This window comes from Temnothorax curvispinosus, unplaced genomic scaffold (genome assembly GCF_003070985.1).
Source record: "Temnothorax curvispinosus isolate PA1 unplaced genomic scaffold, ASM307098v1 QBEX01015206.1, whole genome shotgun sequence".
In the NCBI taxonomy this organism is placed as follows: domain Eukaryota; kingdom Metazoa; phylum Arthropoda; class Insecta; order Hymenoptera; family Formicidae; genus Temnothorax; species Temnothorax curvispinosus.
The window spans coordinates 174134-202107 of record NW_020224986.1 but is presented as its reverse complement, the minus strand read 5'-3'; the positions used below and the strand labels follow the sequence as shown (position 1 = coordinate 202107).

Sequence of the window (27974 nt, the reverse complement as noted above, 5' to 3'; positions counted from 1 at the left end):
AATTAAACTGGTGAAATGTTATGACTCTCTCGGGTGAAATCTCTTGGATGAGGTCTTGTTATATATGTATGAAGTTTTTGTTACTTTCTTGAAGCCTATAATTAAGCAATCCCGTAATTTCACTTTCAATGTAAGCAACGGAAAGAAAACCTAATTCATACGCGTGACTTTTCAGGCTTAACTTTTGTATAATATTGCGTATAGTGTTGCACATTAAGCGCCTCCTCGAGTGAAGCTGCTGATAAATCGTTGTCTCATAATGCGCGTTAGAATTAATCGCGATGGAATGCAATAAAATAAATGATGCAACAGCTCGCGCGTAGTTAAGGATTTCAAGTCTCATAATACGTTTAAGCCTCGCAAATCTACCTAGCACGATACCCCTTTTAAGCGTTCTATTTGCAGTTGGATTGCCTCTACTCGACGGCGCAGCGATGCCGTCGTCATTTAACAATCGCATAAAGTTTCGATTGCCTTTACACGCTGTATTGTCAGCGACAAATATCGCGTATACACGGAATTCCGCCGCGCTGCGATGAAAGCACTCGGGTCGCTTTGAAGAGTTATATGTATAAATAAGCAGTGTATTTTCTTTGCACTTTGTTCTGCCCGCCTTTGTCTCAATTACGACTGCTCTTCTATAATTTTGCGATCGATGCGAAAATTTATCGTCTTTATTATATGTGTCGCACGTTTTAGAAATTAGAAAACAATGTAATGAATATTATTCCTGTCACGTACGTTAGAGCTAGAATTATTAGCGTTAGAATTATTCTTTATCTTTCTCTTTCTTTTACTGGCTGTAAAATAATATATATATATTTTCATGTTGTTTATAGGTTCGCGCGATTGATATGAATCGTCGCGAGCATTCGTTCCGGTTCCGTAAATTTTCATCATTCGTGACGACCTTTGATCTGAAAATTTAATACCTCATCCCCCTCAGCTTCTCTGCGTGTGGTCGCACCTTGAAATTGCCGATAATATATTCCGCGCCGGTAAAAAATGTAATGTGGTTCGGATTTTTATTTACGACCTTCGATTTCTGAAACGCTCGTTTTCTTCACGTTCTGTGCCACGTGCGGCTGCACCTCCGAGCCATCATTTTTCTTATAAGTCGACATGAAAAATGTCATCAAAATATCTGTCAAAACAGCTAGATAGAAGGATTTAAAGTGAACAGAAATAGGTATTTTATTTTATTTCTATTATTTTTCTATTATATTTGAAATCATTTGTAATCTTTCTAAATGATTCGGATAATAAGAGCTGATCCCTCGCCGAATGTAAAAAATCAATTTTTTTATCATCATTTTTGTGACTGCTTTTTCATTCAGTTATATAAAGCTTAAAATATATATTTGGATATTTTTTTGTCAGAGATATTTCTGTTAGAGAGAGTGTAAACTAATTTTTTTCATCTTTTTAAAATATATAAATAAATGTTTTAAATAATTGTTAAATTCTTACACATAGGTAAAATTAAATTTCTTCAACGAATTATCTATTTATAATTACATGGTGTACCTGTTGTGGTTCTGCGATGATCTAATCTTACAAAGTATTGATTGAATCAACGGGATGCTCGAGTCGCAGTAATTAATGTGACGAGACGTCTATTTTTTAAATTTATTATTCTTGATATCGCTTTTCACGCGTGCGATAATAAATTTCCTCCACATAAGGCGATCATAAAACTTATCTTCGCTCCGCTCCACGGTTATTTTTTCGTGCACTTTAACCCGAGCTTATTATCGTAACGTCTGGCAGAGGAGTGTCGCATTACAATACACACCATTACAGTAACACCGTTACAGCATCATCAGCTTACTATGTAATAATGTAATGTGTACCGGGAAAACGCCGCGTTACAGAACCATCGTGTTACATAATGTAAAAGATGTCTCAGCGTGACGGTGCTCAACTCCTCCGAGTCGACTTTTTAACTTTAAGTAATTTACGTTCTAAAAATAAATCTGAAATAAGTTTTTGCGAGTTGGAAATTTTGTATCTCCGCATATTTAAAAACTTTCAGTTTAAGGCACGTGCATTTGTCGCTAGACTTTGACAGATGAGTTAACTCTTAAATGCGCAATTTTTCGTAGCATTTTGAGTATTTTTCTAAATAAATAACTGCGCTTAAGAAATCCTAAAAGAGAAATATTTAAAAAATTCTTCCGTACTGATTTGAACCCTTTTAATCCTCTGAATCTTTTTTTAAACTTTTTTTTTATCTTTGCAAATGCGCACGTTTTCAGTTGAAACTTCATAAAGGAGAGTACACGGAGCGTCGAAAAGTCTCTTTGCACTTATATGGCCAAGCTACGCACTTATGAGTTAACGCTGAAAAATCGGAACCGTTGCCTCGACTCTCTTTCCCGCTATACCGGGAATGTTCTCTTCGAGATGGCCTCGCCGCGTCAATTGCACAATCAATTTTCCTCCGAGGAACGTGGAGCACGGTCGACTGGCTGACATCATTAAATTACGTGTCAGTGTGTTCATACCGAAGCAACACGTGAAACACGGTACCTCCGTCACCGTTGGCGCCTCCGCCGTCCGCCGTTCGCCACCCCCCTGTGGGTGCGAGTCGAGCCACCCCTTCACCTCGTCCCCGGATCCAGTGGAATGTACTTAAACGACAGGAAGGTGCACGCGTCGATTGGTCGGGCGAACCCGGGTCGATGGTGAGAGGGGGCGCCGGGTCTTTCGCGAGGCTCGTAGTGCCGCTCTGACCACCGTCGCGGCCGGGTTTACTCGTCGTCTCCCTTAACTTGGTAAGATCGTCGCGATCGCTCGTAGGAAAAAAAAATCCATCGACACACGTGACAACCACCACCGATTCCGGGATCATCGATCTCGCGATCCCGGGAGGGCGAGCTTCGGCTAAATCCCAGGTGCGCGAAACGATCGCGCGGAACGATCGCGATCGCGGAGGAGCGATGTGTAGTTAAGGGTGCCTGCTATACGTAGGTGCAACGGGGAGATCGCGGGGTCGTTACACCGAGGGAACCGACCGAACACCACCGCGGAGCGTGTGCGTGTGCAAAGCAGCGAGGGATCGGCGAGGAGCGGCAGAGGCAGTGGTGGTATAGACTATAGTACATCCGCGGGTGGTGTGCCAGAGCGAGTGGATCGCAGTCGGACCGTGAATGCGGCCGCGTTAACAAACCCCCGGGGATCAACATCGCCTCGCGGCCGACAATTCTACGGTATAAGGTGAGAGATTTCCCCGTTTCGCGCTCGCACGCCGGCTCCACGTATATCGTGTTTGCCGATCTCATCCCCCCGCTGTCGGGCTTTTGAATGTCCCGCGACATCGCGCGGTACCGCGCGACTACTCTGCTTCTCCGCGAGACGTTTGAAACTTTATCGCCCAAGGGGTCGACATTACTTCCCCTAATTGGCTCGAGAGAGCGAGCCCGGGATAATGATGGGCGACGGGATTTATACGGTACCTCCGTATCATACCTTCAGGGCAGAAACCCTTGAGATACATCGTCATAACTCATACACGGCTCCCGTTATTGGATTTGTATCGTGAAACTTGTATAAGTGGAGATCGATTATCCTGGGACTCGCCCTGGAGCGTCAATTACTTATGTGTTGGATCATGATTTTTTTTTAATGCGATATTATTGTGGCGATCCGAGCAAAAAGGCACAAACGAATACACATGTGGAAATAATTTCCCTTGGAATTGTCTAGAGACAAGCTTTCATTTAAGAGCGAACTCGCGGGAATAAAGCTCGTCGGGTTTGTATTTATTGACGGCATAATGGAAAAACCGTGGTAGATTGTTATGAGCCTCCCCCAGGTCCGTGTTCCCTATTATTTATGCAATAATTACTGACTATTAAATAGAATTGTTTATAATGTTTATATTGTTTCGCTCGTGAGTTTTACCTGTTAAACGGAGCACTTAAAATTCCATAGAAATTAAATGCGATGTATAGAATTTGCCAAGTGTTAGAGAAGCGAATTATATATATGAGTTTATTTAAATATAAACTCGGTTGACGGGACGGTTTATCGCTTCTACATATTACTGTAGCAATTGTATAAATGCGTTTGGTTAGGAAACTAGGGTGCGCGATGTTGCTCGCGTTGATAATCGCGTATACATTACAAGGAATCATGCATACATTAAAAACAGATCGATGATATCAAAAGTATCGGTAAAATTTATATTTTACTTTCTTATTCCATTACGCGATTAGAAGGTTGATAAGCTATCTAGCAAAGTATTTTCTTTCATAATCGTGGAATTAATCCCCATATTTATTTCGTACTTAAGAAAGAAAATACCTCGCTAGATAGCTTATCAGTTGGATGATTTTCTTAAGGAACTTTTCTCCCCGAAAATATGATCGTCCTCCGAGAACGGTCTCTTATAGCCGCAAACTTTTCATCGGCAACAGCCAAATACAGGGATTATCGACGAATCGATAAAATCTTGACGGTCGGTCTAATTGACAATTACAAGCCCCGGCAGGTTTATATAGCTGTGCATTCGCAGCGAATAATTGCTCTCGGTAATTTCGGCCTTTTGCTGCCTGTACCCTAAATGAATCGCGCTTCGTATATATCGTAGTTACAGTATACAGAAACAGAACAGGTCAATGAGGGAAGAACGGTAGCCCTTCAAACTTCCCTTGTCTTCCCGAGAGACACTTGATCGATGCGCTCAAAATGCAGTTTTCATCAGCGACTTTGAATCTAAATTTAGATAGTAATCCAGTCAAGAAGTAATCTCAGAATTGCGAGAAGGCAAGCAAATGATGCGAGAAGTAAGTCAACAAGGACGTATATGCGGATTTATAAATAATCGAATCTTTTTCCGCTTGATTTTAATGCAATTTTATTTAATATAGTATACCTTTCTACAATAAAATGGTGCACGCGAGCAGTGATAAAATGTGTTTTGAAAAATATAACGAATTACTATATATAGAATATAAAAATAAAAATATTATTTCAATAAAAATTGTTTTTGCGAGTTTTGTTATTAGATGGCTCGCATTTGAATATTTTCGTGATAAATAATTATTTTATTTGAGTTATACAAACATATTTTTTGTGTGAAAACATTCGGTATTTTCCTCTATTTCACTGTCACGTAACGATTAAATTCTGCGAGTAATTTCATTATTTCAACTAAAAGTTTGCTTGAAATTCTATTCGTTACATAAAACGATTGAAAATCGCGACGATGAAATCTGTTACCCACTCTGCGAGAAAATGGAAGTAATGACGGGCAAGTGTTTCTATACAATACATGATCTTTTTGTAACGAGATTTCGATCAATTACACCTGTAACATGATTCGCTGCGAAATTCGCTTTCAAATGAATGAGTGCTTTGAATTACCCCGTTTACTAACAATTGCTGCGAATATACCCGGAGAGATTTTGCTTAACAACCGATACAAATGTCGATTGACGACAGATTAAGTCTAATCGACACTAATAAATATAAATCGCTGTTTCTGTGACAAAATTAGAACGGGGGAGCACAGAGCTATTTTTGCACTATGTTACACCATATCTGTACCTTAGAGATAAAGAATCGTGTCTCCAGTTTTTGTCAAAATTAGAGTTAATACTTTTTTCAATATATCAGGAGCTTAAATTATATAATGATAAAGCGTCTTATATCCATTATTATTAGTTCCTAAGATACAATGTTAGAAAAAGTCGTATTAGACATTTTTATAGAAATAATGAACTTTAAGTCCTGTTTTCTCTACATTTCTAATAATGAAGATACGATTCTTTATTTCTAAGGTACGTATTATTAATGTATGTAGATAATAATAATAAGAAATGTTAAATAATCAATTATGACATTATCAAATATTTAATTCAAGTATTAAACTTGAGTATTAAATTCGTAAAAGCACGCTACTGCATCATAAAATTCACAAATACAATTTCCGTTTACATGTTTGTATGCAAATATCGCTTGGAAGAGAAATCTTGATTTTATTTAGATTTCATGAGAAATCTATGATGTTCTATACGTGCGGTACACGGGAAACTTTATCGTAAAATAAATATTAATTTGAGATTTGTAACCTTCGGCCATAAACTTTCGTCCGTTATTTATCCATATTTAACAGTATTTTCTCGAGCTCCTGAATTATTATACATAAATAGAAACTGGAGGTATAGCCGGCGGGATTAAATTGTTCGTTTGCCGTGTAAATTCTTTGAGAAGGTATGCTTGGGATAAAGAAGGGAGGAAGATGAGACGGAGAGAAGGCAGAATCCAAGCGTACCATCCTCGAGATGACCGACCCTCCGGCAATATTTGCGACGATAGTCGGTATCCGAAGTATTTAATTAAGTCCGGAGGAAAATCCCGTGGTTGCATGCGTCCCTGCGCTTTGACGTCTCTCGGTGCGCGTATCCCGCAAGCAAAACAAATTCCCACGAAGGGGGATTCAACGTCAAATAAAAGCTCGGCCTTCTCTTAAGGCCTCTTCGCGCGATAAGAGGAGCGACTCGTTATCGGCGAGGGCGAGCGAGATTTTCCGCCTTAATCCTCGGGGAAACTCGTCGGGAGACGAGGAAGATTAATCCCCGTGAAAGGTTCGATTCCCGGATATATTGCTTTCGCGTAACTTTGCTAAGTTGCCCGCGCCACCGCGCGTCTCACGTCTCACGTCGCCTTTGGAGCCGCGTGGCCCACGCCTCATTTCGTCTGGTGGCGAGCTTGTACTTACGTAACGTAACGTAACGTGCAGTGGCGCGCGTCTCACGTAATTACACGGCACTAAATATCCATCAGGCACAGAGGGAGGCTGCGCATTGAACAAAGAATGGAAGTTAACGAGGCGACAGGGACAACGGCGTGAGAGTTGGAAGGCCGAATGAATTGTCTTTAATAGCCATTCTGTCGTTGCACCGTAGGAAGCGCTCCGCCGGAGCATTTCACGTCGGACTGTTCTAAGGAAATGAGAGGAATTTAACAATTCTCATCTCTGTCGCCTCCGTCCGCGAGGGTGTAATTATTTAACCAGCCGCGCCTGGTACGGAACATTTTTAACCTTGCGACGTCGTCGCGGACTTATTACTCTAATTTGCAATTAACGGTAATTAATATTGGAATAGGCATAGTGTCCAAATACGTAATATCGATCTGTAATTGATGGGAAGGCTAGTTTAAAGTGCTTAGTTAATTAGAGGAATTAAAGACGATATTTATGCCATGCATGAAATAACATTGATAAATAAATGGAGCAGTTACGTTAAATGTTATAGTTATATAAAATGTTTAATTATTAAAAGTAGTAAAGCAGTATCTAAGCATTAAATTATTATTATTTATTTAATGTAATTCTTGTAAATGAGATTTTTTCTATTAATTTTAGAGATCGATATTATGTATTTATAATGGTTATGTGAGACTTCCTCGAAAACAAATTTTATAACAATTTTTATTGTAATAGAAATTCTATATTTTTAAATTCCTATAAATAATCATGTAAAAAAATCACAAAATAATTTTAGATGAGTTAATGCTTTAATTGCGAACATAAAAAACAGACGGTCTGGTTCGGGACAAATAGACTTGGGATTGAACAACACGATATTATAATATTCAACACAAATGTTGGCGAATAAATACGTAACCGAAAAATATTGTTCCCCAAACAACAATTCTCTTTTGCATGGATATAGCGATGGATAATTTTACATTTATTATCATCTCGAAAGAGCCGTAAAATCCAACGATACACGTTGAGGAAAACATTAATATCTAATGATCTCGCGGTTGCCGCGGACGACGATGATCCGCGGGATTTGTTAACGAGGGAGTCGGTCGCGAGTGTAATATCGTTATAATTTATCTACCATAACGACGGGGATTATTCCGCACGCCATTAAATCACCATCTGGCGATTTTCATGTGACCGCGAAACATTAACGGGTTCCGTTTATAGACCGTCGACGGCGGCGGCGGTCGGAGTCGATCGCGTTATGCACGAGACGGAACAAAAGTGTGACGTCAAATACGGTGCACCCGTATTACGTCACGTATAGAGTTTGAAGGGTGGTAGAGGTTCGTGCGCCCGCCGTGAGGTATCAGCGTCCCCGTATTACACGTATACGAAAGACCTTTCCGTTACACGCTGGAAGCGTGCGAGCCGACCCCCCCTCGAGATTACTTCAACGCGGTGATTAAAGTTCGCGCGAGAGGGTAAAAGAGGGATTTTCAGACCTGAAAAATCCGTACACGGTGGTCGCGTGAAGCTCGTGATATAATATATTAAATTCAGTTCTATACCTTTTATTCTCCGCGCGGATTTAGAACCCTTCCGAGCGAATGCGGATTTTCCCCTCTTTCGTCTCTTCGGAGAAAAACGAGACAAGTCCGACAAACCACAATGGCAATAATAATAACAACAATAATAATAATTTTAATCATAATCGGGAACCTTCTAGTTAACATTCTACGTCATTAATATGTCGCATAATGCTTTTTTGTTGTGCCTTCGTCTATTAATAGACATGCAGAGGAAGAAGCTTTATAAGTGTCCACGTTAATCGACACGTCGTGTGGTTCTCTCTTAAAATAAAATCCGGTAGTAGACGGCCGCATCTCTAGCGGTAAATGAAGTATGTAACGTCGCGTCTGAGAAAATAATCGGGCGAGGATTTATTTACTCCGTCACCAGTATTCTCATCGCATCTCCGTTGATTATTCTCTCTCTTTGTTGTCTTCCGTCTCGCTTTTTTTTTCTATGTACATTTTATTTCTTTTTTTCTCTTTCTCTATTGTCGCCTTTGCATTTTATTGCATTGTATTATGCATTGTTACAGTTTATGTAACAGTTTGTTTTTCTTTTTTGTAACAATGTCTTTACGCTTCAGAGAACGTAGTCCCAGCGCGTTTAATAAATTTCGATTCAATTCTCCCTCTCTCTCCTTTTCCCAGAGGCCAAGCTCGTCGGTCAGAAAAGCCCTTTCGCCGGTACGATGCTAATGTACCGGTGACGATGCAACGCGGTAACCCCGTCAGAACAATCTCACCCAATCTTGCGTCAGCTCGGCATCTGGCCACCTTTGAAGCTCAAAAGCCAAGCTGCCACGCTTGTAGTAAACACTGTCGATCGATATGGTTTACTACTACTAAAGGTGCACTCTGCACGGGCTCTTTGGTTTATCGGTTGTCGCGCCCGTCTTCTTCGTTCGAATCTCATTTGAGTGTCGCGCCAACGCTGAAATTTCCGGCACGCCGAGCTTGGAAGGATATCGAAAGCGAAATGGGGAAGGGGGAAATCGAGGGGGGAAAATGAGAGAGAATTCGAGCGGATCGACGGAGTGGAAAAGAGAAGAGGCGAAAGACGAGTGTTGGAGAATGGGAGACGGATGAATGCGGGGATGATGTGATTCATTCGAATGCAACGGAAACGCTGACCTTCCTCTCTTCCGTTTCTCTCTCCGTTATTGAATCCTCTTTGCGGTATTACGTCGTAATTGGCTCCCGCTCTATAAACTCTTACCCTTATATGAACTGACTTAAATTTAACCCCTCGCCGTTCGCGCGCGGCGCGGTTCGTTACGGTAGCTTCAAAGTGGATCCATTCGGACGATCTGATTGATTACGTTGCCCGTGTTTTGCGCATTTTCTTGAAGAGACCGAACAAATCTCGCTTCTGCTTTTTTCCCGACTCTGTGATCGTATCGCGCGTTTCAAGTGACCGCGTACGCGGTCTCGACCGAACGACCAAAAATATATTGCACGTACATATACGAGAGCGGTGAATAAATATGCCGTATAAATCGAGTTTCCGCGCAACACGCAATTTCGCGAGCGGCAAACGTTATCGCGCTTATCGTAATATTTGTTCGAGTATCATATTTAAATTCGAGAGAACCCGCGTTGAACATTATATGGACATTAATATTTTCGCTGAAAGCGAAGAATTAATGGTTATATTCATTGAAAAGTATATGAAAGCACGTTATACGAAACTAAAAAGAGCCCTTAAATATAAATAAACGTTTAATGAAACATTTTTCCCGTTTGAGAAAAAGAGAGACATCTCTAAAAACTACATCCAGCAAGAATAATCATTTTCGCGGAAGCAGCAATGAAAACTTAGGCAATAAGACGGCTCTTTTTGTCGACCTCGCGCAAAGAGCTAGCGCGCGGAAAAATTCCGTAAGATTAACGTTCGCGCATTCGCAAGATTAATGTTCTTTTATTCAATGGGAGAAGTTATTTTCTCTCGTTTGTGCCGTGTACTAGCGTTTCTAGGCATTCTCGCTTGTGTCGCCGTGTAATATTAACGTCACGCGGACAATGGGGCTCGAGTACCAGCTGGGGCTTTATACCGATATATTGGTCGACGAGGCGTTGTTCCATTTGCCGACTTCAGTCACAGCGGCAACTTTGAATGGCTGAGAAACGCCGTAAAGGGTAAGCGAGAGAGTTCAAAGTCGCCCCTTGGAAAGCGAGATTCCGTGTTCTTCTCGGAAGCCGATGACTTTGAAACGCTGACGTCGGCCGCGCGTCGATTCCGCGCGAATCGAATTAACCGTGGCATTCTGATCAAAGCGATCTTTCCTCGAACTCCAACCCGAGGTTTTATACATGCATTTCTCTCTCTCTCTCTCTCTCCCCTCCCTCCCTCCCTTCCTCTCTCCCTCCTCTCTCTTCTCTCTCTTCTCTCTTCTCTGCCGAAGGGATCCCGTTTTATCGGAACAAATTCAGCGTCAATTCGACGTTGAACCGACCGATGAACCATCTTTCGAGAATATAGAATGGAGTTGCCAGCTCTGTGTTTTACATCGCTTCGGAAATTGCACGTAAAGTGCTTCCGCGAAGCGAATATCGAGTATTCTCGGACCGATAATTTGTATCCTGGGTCACGTAACTACGCCACGTTTAATTACCGGTGGTTTTGTCGACGAAACTTTTTATCGCGCGAATTGGCCCGTTTAATTGTTGCAAATTTTCGATTCCTTCCACCGTCGAGGTCTCGTCGCGACAAAAAAGGTACGTCCGAATGTCGGTTGGGAACATCTGGCGCACGGTGCCGCTAATGAAACTGTCGTCCGTTGTATAAATTCGAGAGAAGGACCGTAGAAACTTCTATCTCATCGTTGCATTAAGAAACTCCTCCGACTAATCCGATTTCGTCCTAATCCGTTTGATCTCTCTAATATCTTCTTATGGGAATGCATCCAGATACCTTTTAGAGTGCCCTTCTAGGGTATCAGTTTTCATCGTGGATGGCCCTTATCGCGCGAGTAGGTAGGAGATGGAAGGTCGAGCGGGACGAGCGCTCCGAGTAGAGGATTTTCATATGTGCGTGATCAGAAATGATACGAGCGTTATACGTCGCATTAGTTGAATGAGCGTATAAATCTAAAGGACATCCGAAATGTGTCCCTCAATGCTTAACGAACGTTGGAATTAAATCAGATAAATCAAGATAAGTATCTCTCGAACGTATCAGGATCGGTGCAATCACGTATATAATTTTGCCTCGTGTTTTTAGGATCCTTTGCGTTTTTCGAGGGAAGTACGAAATGTCCATCGATATATTTGAAAGATACATCCAGATATGTCTGATTGCCAAGTAAGGTAAATGTACCAATGACACTTAAGACCTATGTCTGGACACCTTTATTACTTTAGTTTTTAAATAAGTATAATGAAAATCAAAGATAAAAATATAATACAAGAAAAATATTTTTTCTTCGATTCTTCGATTTTAATTCGCGTTATAACTTTATTTAAGGAATAAAATGATGAAAATAATCAGACATAGGTATGTATCCAGACAGGTATTGATACATTTACCTTGAAAAGGAATGCTTCGTAATATGGAGAGATAATTATCCTATCCGGAATACCGCAAATTTGAATTTCCAATCAATACTCGCAAATATATTGATATGTAGATAGGTTGCAATATATACATATATATTGAATAAGCCTTAGAAATCGTTCTCTTGTTCGACGCATTTTTAATTTAATTCCAGATTCCATCTCCTAGGACAGGTTGAACAGCTTATTGTTCAGCGGCGGTCTGTGTTCTGTGCACGTTCGCAAACGCACGAATCAATATACACAGCGCGCCGAAAGATATTACGTTAGTGATTGGATTCGCCAACGTGGAACTATCGACCGGATCCACATGTTGCTTTTATATCAGAAAATAGATTTTGAATGGGCCGGGCAAAGGTCAATTATCAATTCACGGAATGATGTGACGTTTTGTCTGATTAATTGCTGTATCATCAGCGCATCTATTTTTTTTACCACGTTAATATTAATTTTAATAAAATTGCAGACAGATAACTATGTTTATTATTTCTGACATATTCAGCAATTTTTGATGAAACAGCAATTGTTTTGCATACTGGGTGTAAAGTTTTATTCTTTTTACCACGTTAATATTCATTTATAAAAATTGCAGACAAATAATTAATTTATGTATATTATTTCTGACATATTCAGCAATTTTTGATGAAACAGCAAGTGTTTTGCATACTGGGTGTAAAGTTTTAAAAAGGCCTAATTTTTTAATGCAGTTATTTCAATTATTCTGCCTAATCTAGTCAAGTAACTTTTACTTTATAAAATAATAGGAGCTGATTATTGTAATAGTTGCCAAACTTACATTACTTTGTGGAGCAGGTTCTAATACAAGTAACATATGCACAAATATACTTGCATTACGTTTAATAATGAATTATAGAATATGAAGTACACAGGTGAAAAATCTGTAGGTATCGATGCGATGACCGATATCTAATAGGTTTTATTTGGAATATATGTTATAAATAGTATGACTATTCGATATCAATATCAATGCATTCATCACAATAACTTTCACAAGACTACATTTGGTTCAACCGAGATTTTATGCGCGCGCCATAGAGAGACGAGAGACGACTGACAAATGTTATACAAATTTCCTATCACGATGCCATTACGATAAACAATTTAATTAACTTCCATTAATAACGTCGATATTAGTACTCGTCAATTTCCCTTGAAACGATCCGTCGCCTGACGCGAACAAGAACTTTTGTTCTTATACCATCAACACGCTCGATAGCGACGCGCGCGAGAGAGTGATTAAAATAATTATCGTTAATAACGACGTTATCCCTTTCGGCGGAAATTCGCGCGGCGGGACAATCGAGGCCAGGACTATCGATCGGGTGATTAAACCATGTCCCTTCGTGATCTCCCATGAATATTAATTCGGATTACATACAATACGCGACGGCGTTCACCAATACGTAGTCAATACAGAATACTGTGGGACGGCGGGTGCGATAGCCCGGTTGCGGGATCCATGGGACGTTGCGTTGGCCGGGAGGTCGCGGTCGTCGCGGACGATTCGAGGGCGAGCACAACGCTTTAATGCCTGCAGACGCAGATGCCGCCGCGGCAGCGACCACCCCGGCGACCCTGCACCAGGCATTTGCCCGCGCAGGCACTGTGGTTGATGCTCAGCCACTTGGACTGCCAGGACAGAAGGTCGCAGGTCACGCGCCGGTTCCGGATGGGCGGCAGATTCGACTCCATCTCGTCGTTCGCCGGATCCTCGATTGCCGCTGAAACGCAATTCCCTTCGCTTTATTTTCCGATACAAAAATAGAGAAGCGGGTATTGCGGGGTAACTCGTTTTATGTACATAGGTATTCGGTGTCCCGAGAGCTCGCATCAAGAGCAAATCGTTAGATTAATGCGGGGGTGGTCTCATCAGGGATGTACATATTCTTTTGCGGCAGCGAAATTAACTTTTCTTCTTGCACTATACTTTTGACATTTAAAGCGAAAAGAGTGAACAGTTTTCGAAGAAATTTAAGAAGACTGATTACTTTTGCTCTATCTTTCTTTCTGTTTTCAAATGTTCGAAGTTTTATATTGGAAATTATACGATTCTTGCGAATTGAACTTCAAACTTTTTTATGCGACTCTTATGAAAATAGTTTTTTGATATTTAAATTGATGTTTCAGAAACGTACACTGTTGAATATTAAACAATGAAATTTAAATCAGTACTATGAGTTAATTAACATTTTGTTGTTTTTAACTACCATGTGTATCAAAATTTAATATTTCAACACAATACAGTATTATTTGTTTAGTTAAATTAATATTGTTTTAGTTTAATGAACGATGTATTTGAGTAGGAACAGTGGTGACGACCTACAGAAATCGTTAAAAATGATTCAAATTGAGTATAATATAACGCTATTTATTTAACAGTGTATAGCAAGAAAAAACAACGTTTGAAACAACTTACATTTAGCACATACATAAATAAGCTCAAAGTTTATTTCTAATTCAGCGTTCGGAAATGATAATGGAATAACTCGTAATAATGGAGTGTTACTAGAAAAGGTCGTATCGAACTCGATATGAAAGGATATCGACAGCGTATTATCAGTGTACGCTAAAAGGGTGCACGTCAGAGAGAGAGAAGAGAGAGAGAGAGAGAGAGAGAGAGAGAGAAAGAGAGAGAGGAGAGAATATGTATGCTACAACTATTATGCAACGCGAGATAAAAGGCAGCGCATTCTGAACATTTATTACTCTATTGCAAAGTATCGTCGTATTACATCTCGACGACCGTTCTCCGCGAAAATGCAATTACAATATATAATATTCAACGAGCCAGCGTTCATAATAATTTCCCAATTATCGGCAAAAAGTGTCTTAATGTATCTCGAACTTGATATCTCGGCGAATAAATCTTTGACAGGGTGAAATTTATTCGCGATCAATTTCAGCTTGTTAGATCGCTCCGTTATCGAATAAAAACGATAAGGACCTCGCTGTCGTTTGAACTTTTATTAGAGAATTTATTCGTGATCTTTCTCGGTGAGATATGTATATACTTACTCAATTCGTAAGTAGGCCCGTCGTAGACAGCCGGCAGCGTGTTGGCCGAAGCGTAAGCCGGCAGCGTGTTGGCCGAAGCGTAAGCCAGCACGGCGAGGACGGTGAGGATAGCGAGCAGCTTCATGACTGCGGAAGAACGTATATTCTCGTGCGCACTCAAATGCGTCGTTGAACAATGACGTCCTTAAGGACGCGGCGTTTCTTTATATACCTTATCGCCGCCGCCGATAACATCCTCGTCTACTTTCCTCGGTCCACTTCCGTCCAGCACCGTTACGTCTTTCCCCTGATGTCCCGTCACCGGAATTCCCCGCGGCTTCTCGCGGCTCGCTATTTCTAGACCCGTCGGCCGCCGACCAGATCCGCAGCCACATAAACTTGACCCGCGTATCCGAATATTAATTTCCGGCATTATCGCTGTTACCCGGACGACGACTGAGGGTGAAAGAGAAGAGGCGACGAAGCGGGTCAATCGATCGTGGCGTTTCTGTCGTTGAACGGAAGCGCGGACGTGACTATATAGTTTGCGAGAAGTGAGTGGCGAATTAAAAAGAAATCGACAGGTATTTTCATTCCGGTTTTATTGAATTTTTGAACTCGGAAAAACTCGGCGACTACCGTGAAAGGGAGAGAGAAGTTTCTCGGATATATATTCTTCGTTTCCTTCGTCCTTTTGGAGTGTATTATGTAAAAGAGGAAATTTCTAACGGAATATACCGAATGTTGGGCAAAGGCAATTTACCTCAGTCGTACGTTTCAATTATGAATGAGGGAACCGTTTTTTACATTTTTGATTAAACCGACGAGATTTGATCTTTTATGATAAAAGCATGCTGGCGCATGCGGATATTATAAACAATTCGGAATTTCCGCGTTACGACCGCAAAGAGTTAAAATTTATCGGAACGAAATATAAAAGTCAATCGGAATAACAGCTCGTTTCCCATTGTAAAAGTCCCGTTGTTTTAATCGCCGTGCTGCCCGTGCTAATATAACGCGAAAACTACGCGTTTCGCATATCCGAAGCGTTCGCATTCGTCAGCAATTTGTTTACGAGAGAGACACGTCGCGGTGTCGGTTAAGCTGTGAATAAACAATCGACGATGGAAGGTAATGCTGCAGCGGTCGCGGGTGATCGCTAAATTTCATTATCGCTCGAGCTGTACCAGCTGACCCAGTTATGGAAACAAAAATATGACTTCTCCACGAATGCTATAAATATTTGCGCAAACGTAACGTTCAAACGCGGTTACTGTCATTCCCGACATACTTTCTTTTCCACCCTCTCGCCGTATTCGAGGGTGTAACATCCTACGCAAATATATTTATAGAAATTTAACTCCGAAATTATCCCCATTTACATTGGACGTGATAAACGAGGAGGGGAATATATACGTTCCGGATATATCGAATCGAAATGCTCGCACGTGCTCGGAATTACACGAGCCGAACGAGACTATATATTATGTGCGCAGTGCTTTACTCGCCATTAGATGCTTGTCTCTGATGTAGAAAATAAAAAGTCCCTCCTGGGAATCTCTCGAATCCCGGCATCGCACATACTTGAGAAACCTCGTATCCGCTCGGAATCTTAAGCAGCGCGCGTATCGGAGACGCTGATTCCGTTTATAGATGTGGGATCAAATACCGGCTTGTCTGTTAGGTGAAACGAAGGAAATATTTGTAATAAAAGCGATTAAAAAATAAGGGCGAATAAAGTGTCCGTTGTCAAGTGTCTGCCCATAGTTTTAATGTTTTAATGAACTTTTATTAAACCCAGGAACGCGGGCACCTGGGGTGAATTTTACACCTTGATATCGAAAAAAGCTCACGTCAGTAATTTGAATATGCTTCTTTTGTTTTTTAAAATATTTTTTTTGTTTTCCCTTAAAAATGTTGAGTAAATCTACATACATATTGTCTTCAAACAGAACAATTAAAAATATGTTTAATAACAATGACTTTTAATTGGGGTGTAAAAATCATACCAGATAACCATTTATAAATTAAAAAAAAACAAGCGTCCGTTTCCGTGTTAAAAGTTTAATTCGTCGAAATTTTGATGGACCGGAAAATAAGATCAACGTTTCGAAATCTTTGTATAAGGATAGAAAAGGAAAATGAAAAACCGAAAATTTTTGCCAGGATAGAAATGAGAAGGCAGTCGTACTGCCCGAGCACGAGCGGCGGAAACGGCGCCGGCGAGCCGCTGATCGTCGTCGAAGAAAGCACGCTGGGCGAGGAGGAAGGGGCGTGCTGCCGCGCGGAATCGCCGCCGCGATGCGTCGACCCGGACTCGCCATCCTTGAATCCCTATCTGCTCTCGCCGTGGAGGGACGCCAGGAAACACTCCTTGCCGACGCCACAGTGTACATCCGGGATAACCGCATCCCAGGTACGTGTTGTGCATGTGCACCGGAAGTCCTTCGCGGTCGGCGCTATCGAAATACGCAATTGCTTCATGCTGCAACACACGCGCGCGCGCGAGATAGCCAAAATAGATTCGGTCCAGAATAATCTCGATAATGATCGATCTCGGAGAGAGAAAGATATTAGAAATAGATATTAAAAATGTCAAAGTTAAAACCTAAGATATTAAATCGAGATAAAATTTGAAATAAATATATTTGAAAGTTTTTTGCTCCTTTTCAAATTTTATCTTAATTTAGTATCTTATTATTCTAACATTAGCATTTAAATGATATTAGCATTTGTAATGCACGCAGTCAGATTTTCAAAAGTGCTGCCATGCGACGAAGCTAGATCTTTAAATAATTACATCAAAGATGCATAAAATCTGACGTTGTACGATTTAAATTTTTAAAACTTTCCGATGGCACTATTCCATCACTGCGAATCCAAGTGTGTTATTTTAACTGAAGCTCGTATTAACTTTTAATTTAATACGATTAAATTAACACTCTGTTAATTTAACACGAAACATGTAAAACGACCTTCGGTCAAACGTGTCATTTCTAGACGTTTATATACGTGTATAGAAATAACACACTTGGATTTACAGTGATCAGTTTAATTTCTCTCTCGAGCGATAACATAAACCCGTATTGGGTGTCGGTGTCGATTAGTTCGGCCTCCTCGTTAATTGCACGCGGTGATTAGGTGCGACGGTTGAGCGAACGCGGTGGAGAAGGTTCCGGTCCATCGGCGAGGGAGGCTGCTTTCCTGGCGACGCTCTCGCAGACGCCGGCACCGCAGTCCGGCGGCCGACGGCACTCGGTCGTCACGATCTCCAGGGTGCCGACCACCCTGTTCGGGCGCAATCGACGAGAATCCATCGCCGCGTTTCCCATGGGAGGCGCTACCAGGATATTGCAAAGCCGGCGGGAATCGTCCACCGGGATAAGCGGCCCGCCCAGCAACAGCGGGAGCACTCACAATCTGCAGCTCGACATTATGGACGACATCGCCGAGATCAAGGCCAGAAAGGTAGATTGTAACTCTGGATTAGCGACATGTTTAGGAGTAGTCATAGTAATCGAGAGTTGACAACACAATGGTAATACTTACATAAATAATATAAATGAGATAAGACGAATAACAAATTATAGTGATGAGAGTGTATACAGTCTCCCTGCTGGTCTAATAGAACCGAAAGATAAAACCGGACCTTAATGATAATCACTTGTAATCTTATGATAACCACTTAGGCTTATTAGACATTAGACTGTCCGCTATTGATTTTTATTATAGCTGCCCCTCCGTACTTTTTTGCCCTTTTTTTTCTATCTTCGAGATTAAACATGTAATAGCAGCGCGGTCCATCAGGAGTCCAATCGCGATTCTCAGACATTCTCAGACAACATGGATTCAAACTTTAAGAGTTCTCGTATTTTATAAAGTTAATTAATAATAAAATCGGCTCTTCGAAAGTAAAAACGCGAAGACGAAAAGTAGGATCGTCTAATTAAATCGAGGAATTTTTCCAAGTGAATAATTCAAGTTTCTAAAAATATAAAAAAATTGTTGGAGTTCGTATTTAAATTTCGTCTCGGAGAGAAATCGCTGCAAAGTCCATTAGCCATTCATAGATACTTCATATTAATTTGATGTATAGTTAAATGGACAGCTCTTTGACGTTTCGTTTAAGCGGGGAGCGCTCTAATCGTGCTCGTACACGCGTCCCAGGTCCGTTTAAAGATGTACAAGACGCCGTCTCGCGAGCGCGTATGCGAGATTCAGCCACTGGACGGAAATGGCAGCTCGACCACGCAGAAATACATACAGCATCAGAAACGCCGGTTCTCCGAGTTCTCGGCGTCGGTTGCGGCGTCCACGTCGGGTTTACGTAGACGCGCGTCCGAGATGATGAGGCCGCTCTCCGACGGCACGACGACGGCGGCGGGTATCACGTGCTCCAACACGGATCTGATATCCATCCTGAGCTCCCTGACGTCGTCCGCGACGGAGATAAACATGTGCGGCACGTCGGACGCGTCGGGCACGAAGGACGATCAGAAATCGAGCTGGTCCTCCAAAACGGCGGAGCAGAGGCGCAGCCGGCTCAAGAGCTCTCGGTCCAACAGCTTCGACGTCTCCATCCTGCACAGCACCAAGAGCGTCAAGACGCCAACCAGCAGTGGCAAGAGCGCCATTGGCACGATCGTCACGCCGAGCACCTGGTTCGCCAAAAGACATCAGCCGATGTCGAAGAAGAACCGGTATGACGAGGAGAACCCGATGACGTTCAAGCTTGACAAGTTGCGGGTGGTCAAGACTGTCAAAGATACGCTCGCGAAGAACGTCAACGCCAGGCACAAGGTTCTCTGGGACGACAGCAGTGGTACCAAGGTGGACGCTCAGGTAAATAAACGTTATCACTTTCCGTTCAGAACGGGCTTGGACTAAGCAAGTGAATATAGTATAATGATCTATTGTACTATTTCGCAGTCGTTGAAACAAAGCAAATTGTTCGCGTTTGTTCGCACTTGCTTGCTTAGTCTGAATCCAGACTAAGCAAAATTATTCAAAGTAAGAGTTTTCGTTAAATATATTAACTACAGAAAAATCGATTAAAAAAAGTAAGCGAACGCAGTTTCTTCATCAGATGCGTTTACAAGCATCGAGAAAATTGTGATTAGAATTATTAACTTTGAGCAAAGCTCCAGTGTTGGCGGTATAGATATTTTCGTTCGCGCACCCAAGATAAAATACGTCGTAAAAAAGAATGTAAGGTCGCGTAAAAGTAAAATTTTTCGCTTGATTCGGTACTGATAGGTGCTTGGTAGTGCCATCGAGAAGATCCTCACCTCGGGCCACCGAGGAAGCGACGCGGAAACGTCGGGCAGCTCATCCGGAAAGCCGGCCGTGTCGCCGAACAAGTCGCGCGCCAGCAAGGTCGCCAGTTGGTTCACGAGCGGGAACAAGGAGCCGGAGCAACCGGACTGCGAATCGATCTGCTCCACCCTCAAGGACCTCTTCGTCAAGTAGTGCACCACCGCCGGGCCGTCTCTCGCGATTACGACAATTCATATGTTTCGTTTGTAAACAAGATCTACAGGATTGACAGAGTTATTTGCTGTGCGCACTGCCGCTATTTATTTATTTTTCTCTTTCCGCCGAATGAGTTCTACATCCCATGAGCTAACTCCCACGATCTGTTGGAATGGTTCTCTTGTTTATCCTCTTGAAGTGAGAAGGATTCAAAGAGAGAGAAGGATCGGGAGAGAGAGAGAGAGAGAGAGAGAGAGAGAGAGAGAGAGAGAGAAAGATCAAAGCTGCGGAAGATTACATAGGTTTGATCGAAAAGATGTTACTACGTTTCTTTTCTTTTTTTACATATTTCTTCGCACGGTAAAATAATTCAACTCATTCTCGCGCGCATATCTATCTCCTATAAAGCATATGTTTAGATACCTGCAATCTCTTCTCACGATTCGGAGTTTACTTAATCCTGTCCCCGAAGATCAGCAATTAACCCGTATAAGGTGCTTACCGAATTTGTGAGATTTCTGTCGACACGAAATTTGTTTGCGATCTTGATCGACACGATATTTCGCTTAACGAGTAAATAGAAATTAACGTTTGGTGCATAACATTTATCGATAATAAATATTCACGATTTTAATTTTTTGTGGGAATTGATATTAGTAAATATGGCAATTTACGAAGCTGAAGGCCTTTGCCGATACTTTCGCGCAATATTTAAACACTGAGTTCGATATTTTCACGGACTATTTTCGCTCTTACCCGCCGGATTTCATCCCGATTATACGCAGCATCTTTTGATTCTTTTGTGGCTGATTGCACTCATAATCGCCGCGAGATGACAGATAACGCGATATATCATCCTTGTCCACTCCCTGAACGAAAACACAGTTACGCACACAACAACTCGATATATTATACAATATACACAATATGCGCCATATAATTTCTATTGATAGTGCAAATATCGAGGAAATCGATTACAGAAGTATTTTCATAAGGGACAATTATTTTTAGTAACATGTCACTTTTTTAAGTTGTCGCGAGCAGATAATGTTAATTACGTTGGCGCAAAAAAATATATTAGGATAAAATTATAACATATATATAAGAGAGAACATTCTGCGTGGCATTTCTCGTATATTGACGCAGATAACACGTGGATAATCATAAACGTTAATGTATCCTTTGCGGGCCAAAGGAGATGCACACGTTATAATTATATATAATATATTCTGAAAGAAGAGCACACAGAAGGTGGCGGCTGGTCCGGTTAATTACGCGTAACTTTATCTGTCGTCCTTTTTCCTGTTTCAATGGTCGGACTTCTATCCGTTTTCCTGCTCCTTTTCGGTCGACGTTCCTCGACATCGTTTCGACCGCACAAACCGCCACTGATATAGAATACAGATACATGATATAGATATATGGATGGACGTAGAGATATATATGTATAAAAAAATCGTCATGTACATTTAATAACTATGTACAGCAACGGTATGCACGAGGTGTATACACGTTGCTGTGGGTATATGTGTGCGTGTGTGTATGTATAATGTACGTTTCGAGCAGAAGAGATATAAAAGATATATTCATGTTGCAGCCAGCCTCCCGGAAATTTTATCTTTCAAAGGTATAGAATATACGCGACTGCGTTGAGTAAAACGCAAATTAATTAAACATCTGACGAAGCCGCAAATGAAAGCTTATGAATGAGACTAATAAGTAGGACGATATAGCCCGCAAATGTATTTTCCTTCGGTCGGTTTTAGGTACTCCTCGATCGTGTTTGCGCTTGGTAATTTGTTCCTTAAATTTTGCAAGGTAATGAAGAAGACACACATTATATGCTCCTCCTATATTCGAAGTTATGTCGAATTATATTTTCTCAAGAGACTCTCCAATTTCTGTTCCTGGAGCGTCTGACGATAATTAAACAAGAGCGTACTAAATACAATTTTCCTTAATGATTAAGTATTAAGTTAGTATCTCTTTGGTGTGCAATCAGGAATAGTTTTATTAATTCGGAGGCAATCATCGTTCCGCTGCGGTGTGATTGGAATGACATGGTTCGTAATCTTCATGCTGCTTTATTAAGAAAAATTCGAAACAAAATGTTCAATTTATATTAAATCGATAGCTTCAGAACGTAGTAAGTGTGAACTTTATGTGCTGTCGATTTAGAGATAAACTACAGCCGTAAAACATTTTTTCGAAAATTTACGATGAAATATGTCTAAACGAAACGGCGTGACTTATAGATTACGCATTATTTCGATACATACTTACACGTCTCTTGATATATCAATGTTAAAAAAAAAAAGATGTTCCAAAGATAATAATCGTTGTTATTGAGAGTTTTGAAATCTATACGGAATTGATTGCGTAATGTGATTACCCCGATCTGTATGAACTTTAGAACTTATTTATGAAAATCATACGATGTGAGTAGAGAGTAAATACTTAAATGTTCTTCGATTGGTAATCAGAGTCTATATAAATCCGCGTGAATCTCTAGCTCCGCGTGAGCCTCCCTTTACATCACGTAAACATTAATTAGACGAGGAGAAGCAGCACAAATAAATACAAAACGAAGACGGAAGTACAAATATTAAACGAACGACTAAAAGACCAAAAGCGTGTTATTTTATTTTACTGGAATCGAGTGACAACTCGAATAAGTAGGTAATTTCTGAAGCAGATAGCAAGTTGTCTTTCTCTGAGTACCGTAATCCCTAATCCTTAATATCTTAAACGATTCTAAAATTAATTATTAGGGGGATTAAAAGAAAGAGAAAAAAATAAGTTACTTGTTATTTGCGTCAGACTATTATACACATGTATTTATGACTCTTCAACCCCTCGATAAGAATTCGTATCGATTTTTTATTTACATAGATGGTGAATGAATTTTATTAATTTAGTAACGGTAACAACATGAAAAGAAATTATAAAATTAGTTGGCAAGTTATCTTCGTTATAATTCTTATGTTATGTTAAAAAAAGAATTGTGGAGGGATAAAATCCGCTTACATATTTAGATTAGCGCACCTCCTGTACGTATGTCACAATCGAAAAAGTGTCCTAATACAAAGTTGTAAATAGTATTGGTGCTGTATGTTCTATCAATGTTCTCGCAGCAGATTGATAAAACATGAATATGAAAAAAAGGTAAAATATACGTTGATCGTAAATGTTGCAAAGAATGTGTTATTTATATATCGATTTTTCAACCTGGATCTATTGTCTAGATATTGAAATATAAGATAGGAAAGGATTAGATGCAATGTCCATCTGGATATTATCTTCAGGAAAATATTTATTTTGAAAATTAAAGGGATATATATATAGAATATAGTTTACTTAATAGAGCCGTACAAAATTACAATGTATGTAGCGCGAATAACGTACAACTTATTTTTCTTTCTGAAAACAATTTTATTTTTAAGAAATCGAAACTGTTCAGACTGTTGCAACTACATTTTTCAACTTGGTGTTGTATTACAGTAAAATGGTATCGCTTTCAGGCATTGCCCGCGTTACGATAGGTAAACGGGATGTTTGTTTTTTTTTCCGGCAGAGAAGAGGAATGGTATATATATATATTTATAAAAAAACATACAATGAGGATTCTCTAATCGTGATATACATACATGTGTCATTTCCGCTATATCACTTAGCGATACTAAGCGAGTGTGTGGAAGAATATGGATTTCGCAACAAAAGTTTAACACATATTTTTCTTATAACACACAGGTGTATTGACTGTGGAACGAAGCAAGATTTCTGAATTAGCAAATCCTTCGTTATAGAAAAAAGTCACACTGCAAACGATTCTTTATCCTCTGATAAAAAAGAAGTATAATTGCTTGAAATAGAGTAGAAAACATTTCAATGCAGACAATTTCTTTTGTTTCTACAAAATTCGACAAGTTTGACATTCCGTGCCCGATAACAAATTATTAGCGTCGATGAGAGAACCTTGGTCGATAGGAATGGATGAAGTAGGGCAATAAAGACAGCAAATAGGTATGCAACAGCTAAATAAAAATGCAGTCATTACAGTATCTAGTTGATCTACAACTCTCCGGAATCCGCTACTATGATCTTTTTGGATGTCTTGCCGCTTTGAGAACCCATGGCCTCCAACTGAAAACAATACGTAAATAACATAGATTAGCCAGGCTGTTGAATATTTGAATATAAAATAGTTTATCAAGCATAAAACCTAGACTCGATTCTTGACCCTGTTACTTTAAATACAAATAATTTCAAGTGACAAAATATTTCACTGTTGACTCGTAACTGGCGGATCTCGGGTTTGATCAAACGAATTTTAAATTTGTAATTTGCATAAAGCACTTAGAAAAGAATCTTAAAATAACTAAATAAATCGTGCATTGAAGGTTAAAGATTTCCAAGAATTGTGGTGGCCGCATGTGCCCCTACTAAGATAGCAGCTCAGCACCACACTAAATAGTCGCACGCGGGCAAGCGCTTTCTCACGAGCGGTTGGCCGTGCTGCCTAAATGTATATAAACAAATTCAGGGAAATACTCATCGACCTTATCGACCGATCGACGCTACTACAAGATCAAATTGGGCACATATTGAAGTCAACTCGCAGAAATCCGCGTATTTTTAGAGACACCTCATCACATCACATCCGCCATCTCATAACATCCAACCTTACACGATCCCCAGAGAATAAATATAGAGAATAATAATAAAAAAAACGAGACGTCAATTCCTCGCTAATAAAAAATATGCATAGAAAATAGTAATAGAAAAACCATACTTTTCTAACAACATCCATGCCCTCGGTGACTTTTCCGAACACGACGTGCTTTCCGTCGAGCCAGCTGGTCTTGGCACTGGTGATGAAGAACTGACTGCCGTTGGTATTGGGGCCGGCATTCGCCATAGATAGTATACCAGGCTCGGTGTGAGTCAACTTAAAGTTCTCGTCCTCGAACCTGGCGCCGTAGATGGACTTTCCGCCGGTGCCATTGTGGTTGGTGAAATCACCACCCTGGCACATGAAGTTCGGAATCACCCTGTGGAAACTGCTACCCTTGTAGCCGAAACCCTTCTCTCCGGTACAAAGCGCGCGGAAGTTCTCCGCCGTCTTGGGGACGACATCCTTCCTCAACTAGAAAATTGCATGAAAAATATGATTAAACTCTCTGGACATTTCTAGACTATACTGTATATATATATAATTTCTAAATATATATTTATCTTAAAAGAATATAGTAGAGCAATAAAGCAGCAAATAGGTAAGCAACAGCTAAATGTACAACACGCTAAGACACTCAAGTAAGATTTATGCTCGTTCGGAAACGAGACAAACGTTTTTTTTTTAGCCCTTACATAAATTAGTTTCTAAAGAAATAATATTAACGATTAAAAAAAAAACGTGATAGAGGATATAAATAATAAATATGCGCTATTACTCCAGCTCGCGCCATCTGTGTTAAAAATTCTAAACTCGCGTGTTAAAAAGCCGATGCTTCTGCATTATGCAAAATATAAAATTGCTGTCGTGAGCGGAAACCTATGTTTAGCCTAGCGCAAAGTTTCTAATTATATAACACGCCAATTAATACACAGTATACTTTCGTTCGATGGAATCTTTTTCACGTAGGAAAAATCTTTTCGTTTTTATTTAAAAAAAAAAAAGAAAAATCGTTTCACGTAAATAACGATCTGTCAATTCATCATAATTTTCAGAAAAAGACGGGAAGAGAGAGCGTCTTATCTTATCGGCCGTATTGCTAAAATGTAATAACCTTCCGTGCGAGCGAGTCACAATATTTTTTCACGTCCTTATCTCGAGCGATCACAATATCCTTCGATTTTCCGTGATTTCGGAGTAGCTTTTCCGATCGGAGTAAAAATATGCGCTCGCGCGGGGGACAGGTGCATTTTTTCTCGCACGCACGCGGACACGCGTGGGCACGCGGCCGGTCGACAGGTTCGCCGTCGTGATGGAAAATTTCGTAATGGTTAAAGCGTGCTCGCGCGAGCGTGACGCATCGCCAACGACGGTCGCGCTCGGCCGTGACTCCGCACGATCGCGTCCTCGTCGACCGACGGCAGCCGCCGATCGCCGATCGCCGTCGTCCGTCGATTATTTACTCCAGTTACGCGACGGCGACGACGAGGACGAGGACGGCGACGATGAAGGGGAGGAACCGGAGGAACCGATCGTCGCGCGAGAACGAGGGGTCCGGTTGAATCGCGAACCGGCGCGGTGGAAAAATCAAGATGGCCATGGCATGCCGGGATCCGCGTAGGAAGCGCGCGGTCGGAGCGGCGCGGGACGTTCGGCGGTCGTTGCGGCGCGTACGGGCGTTAATTTCGGCTCACCTCCATCACGATGCGGCCCACGGGCTTGTCGTCCGCGGTCATGTCGAAGAAAACGCGTGGCAGTGCCATGTTCCCAGCTGCTGCGGCGATACTTCGTAGGAGCGTGTCGTGGGACGGTCGTCTCGGCCGGGCGGTGGCTCCGAAATGGCTCGACTGCCTGAAGGTCGAATCAATTGACAGCCGGCAAATCGATCTCAACGCCATATTCTGCCGCTTCTGGAAACCCGCCGGAAATCGATTCCACGCGCGGCGATCGGCGCGGTACGCACGGCGTCGTAGGTTTCGGCGGTTTTACGGCCCTTTCGCCGGTTATTCCGCGAAAATATTATGTAATAAAAGGACCGTTTTCGGTTGCAAATTGCCTGCTGCCGAATGAGGCGGCGGGACCGCCGGCGACGGCCAATCGGGCGCCGCGCTTCCCGGCAGACTTCGACGGCCAATCAGATACTTGTTCGTGGATTCTTACTGACGCGCGTTGCCATTATTGCAGCGTTAAAATCTCTAATCGTCAAACGTACGAGCTATTTTGTCACAATCTTGTATTCGCGTGATTGAAGACCTGGCTCAGCAATTTTATAATCAAAACGAGATGACTGCGTATATATTCGAGCGTTTAGCGAGAGAAGAAAAACGGAGTTGAACTTGAAACAAAAAATAACCTAAACAATTTGAATCAAATTTCACGAATAGCCGCGCATTCCTACCGCCGGTATTATATCGACTATTTATTATGCGTACTGTTGCCGCTAGAGTGCGCCACTTGGATGTTTTTATGTCCCAAAGGTTATGAGCTCATGTAATTGATAATTCTAAAATCTAAATAAAACAAGATGCATTAAATATTGTTTTTCCCCAAAATGACTGATTCGCACAGTCATTTGGGCTTAGCCAACTCACTTGCTCTTGCTAATAAGAAGAATAAGAAGTAGACTCATTCGAAAGCTAAAGGGCCATTTCGACTAAACTCCGATTAACTAAATCGTTGATTAGTCCATTAGAAATTACTAATCACATTTTCTCATTAAGCAGATTAGCAAATGCGATTGGTCATTTCTGATGGACTAATCAATTAAGTTAATCAGAGCTTGGTCGAAAAGTGGCCCTAGCTAATTCTTTAGTTATATCCTTTCGTTAAAAGAACGACTTGAATGTTGTCATTACTTCATAAATGTTGACATTAGCTGACGATCAATATTAATTTTTTCTAAACCTGCTCTTTTAATTTCGTATCATTCTCTGCGTCCGTTTTCAAATCACTCGAAAATGAGTTTTTT

The 27974-nt window shown here is 41.1% G+C and overlaps 3 protein-coding genes across 6 annotated transcripts; 1 reads left to right on the top strand and 2 right to left on the bottom strand.

Moving 5' to 3' along the window:
- The first annotated feature begins 2287 nt into the window (after positions 1–2287).
- LOC112465447 lies at positions 2288–23945 on the top strand. Of its 4 annotated transcripts, none has more exons than XM_025032996.1 (6): positions 2288–2777; positions 2974–3219; positions 17029–17278; positions 18004–18330; positions 19030–19704; positions 20119–23939. In XM_025032996.1, the coding sequence occupies exons 3-6, from the start codon at positions 17036–17038 to the stop codon at positions 20329–20331; spliced, it is 1458 nt and encodes a 485-aa protein (XP_024888764.1). In that variant the 5' UTR covers positions 2288–2777; positions 2974–3219; positions 17029–17035; the 3' UTR covers positions 20332–23939. The 4 variants fall into 4 exon arrangements, with proteins under 4 accessions (XP_024888764.1, XP_024888763.1, XP_024888762.1 ...); XM_025032995.1 differs by having other exon boundaries at positions 2288–2897; XM_025032994.1 differs by having other exon boundaries at positions 2288–3219; positions 17034–17278.
- Positions 12689–15081, bottom strand: LOC112465450 (defensin-2-like). Its single transcript, XM_025033000.1, has 2 exons — positions 14884–15081; positions 12689–13589 (listed from the first exon to the last, which is right to left on the bottom strand). The coding sequence occupies exons 1-2, from the start codon at positions 15005–15007 to the stop codon at positions 13393–13395; spliced, it is 321 nt and encodes a 106-aa protein (XP_024888768.1). The 5' UTR covers positions 15008–15081; the 3' UTR covers positions 12689–13392.
- Positions 23825–26991, bottom strand: LOC112465449 (peptidyl-prolyl cis-trans isomerase-like). Its single transcript, XM_025032998.1, has 3 exons — positions 26701–26991; positions 25127–25480; positions 23825–24477 (listed from the first exon to the last, which is right to left on the bottom strand). Exons 1-3 carry the CDS (start codon positions 26902–26904, stop codon positions 24406–24408), a joined length of 630 nt encoding a protein of 209 aa, XP_024888766.1. The 5' UTR covers positions 26905–26991; the 3' UTR covers positions 23825–24405.
- Between the last annotated feature and the right edge of the window lie 983 nt (positions 26992–27974).

Bases quoted from the DNA above. Each gene is read 5' to 3' on its own strand.
- LOC112465450 (XM_025033000.1), bottom strand. From the start codon at position 15,007: ATGAAGCTGCTCGCTATCCTCACCGTCCTCGCCGTGCTGGCTTACGCT. The intron at 13,590-14,883 runs GTAAGTATATAC...ATTGCGTTTCAG, and splicing joins CGGGCCTACTTACGAATTGA to CGGCAATCGAGGATCCGGCG.
- LOC112465447 (XM_025032997.1), top strand. From the start codon at position 17,036: ATGAGAAGGCAGTCGTACTGCCCGAGCACGAGCGGCGGAAACGGCGCC. The intron at 17,279-18,003 runs GTACGTGTTGTG...CGCGGTGATTAG, and splicing joins CCGGGATAACCGCATCCCAG to GTGCGACGGTTGAGCGAACG. The intron at 19,705-20,118 runs GTAAATAAACGT...CGGTACTGATAG, and splicing joins GTACCAAGGTGGACGCTCAG to GTGCTTGGTAGTGCCATCGA.
- LOC112465449 (XM_025032998.1), bottom strand. From the start codon at position 26,904: ATGGCGTTGAGATCGATTTGCCGGCTGTCAATTGATTCGACCTTCAGG. The intron at 25,481-26,700 runs GTGAGCCGAAAT...GCAATTTTCTAG, and splicing joins TGGGCCGCATCGTGATGGAG to TTGAGGAAGGATGTCGTCCC. The intron at 24,478-25,126 runs GTATGGTTTTTC...TATTGTTTTCAG, and splicing joins GCATGGATGTTGTTAGAAAA to TTGGAGGCCATGGGTTCTCA.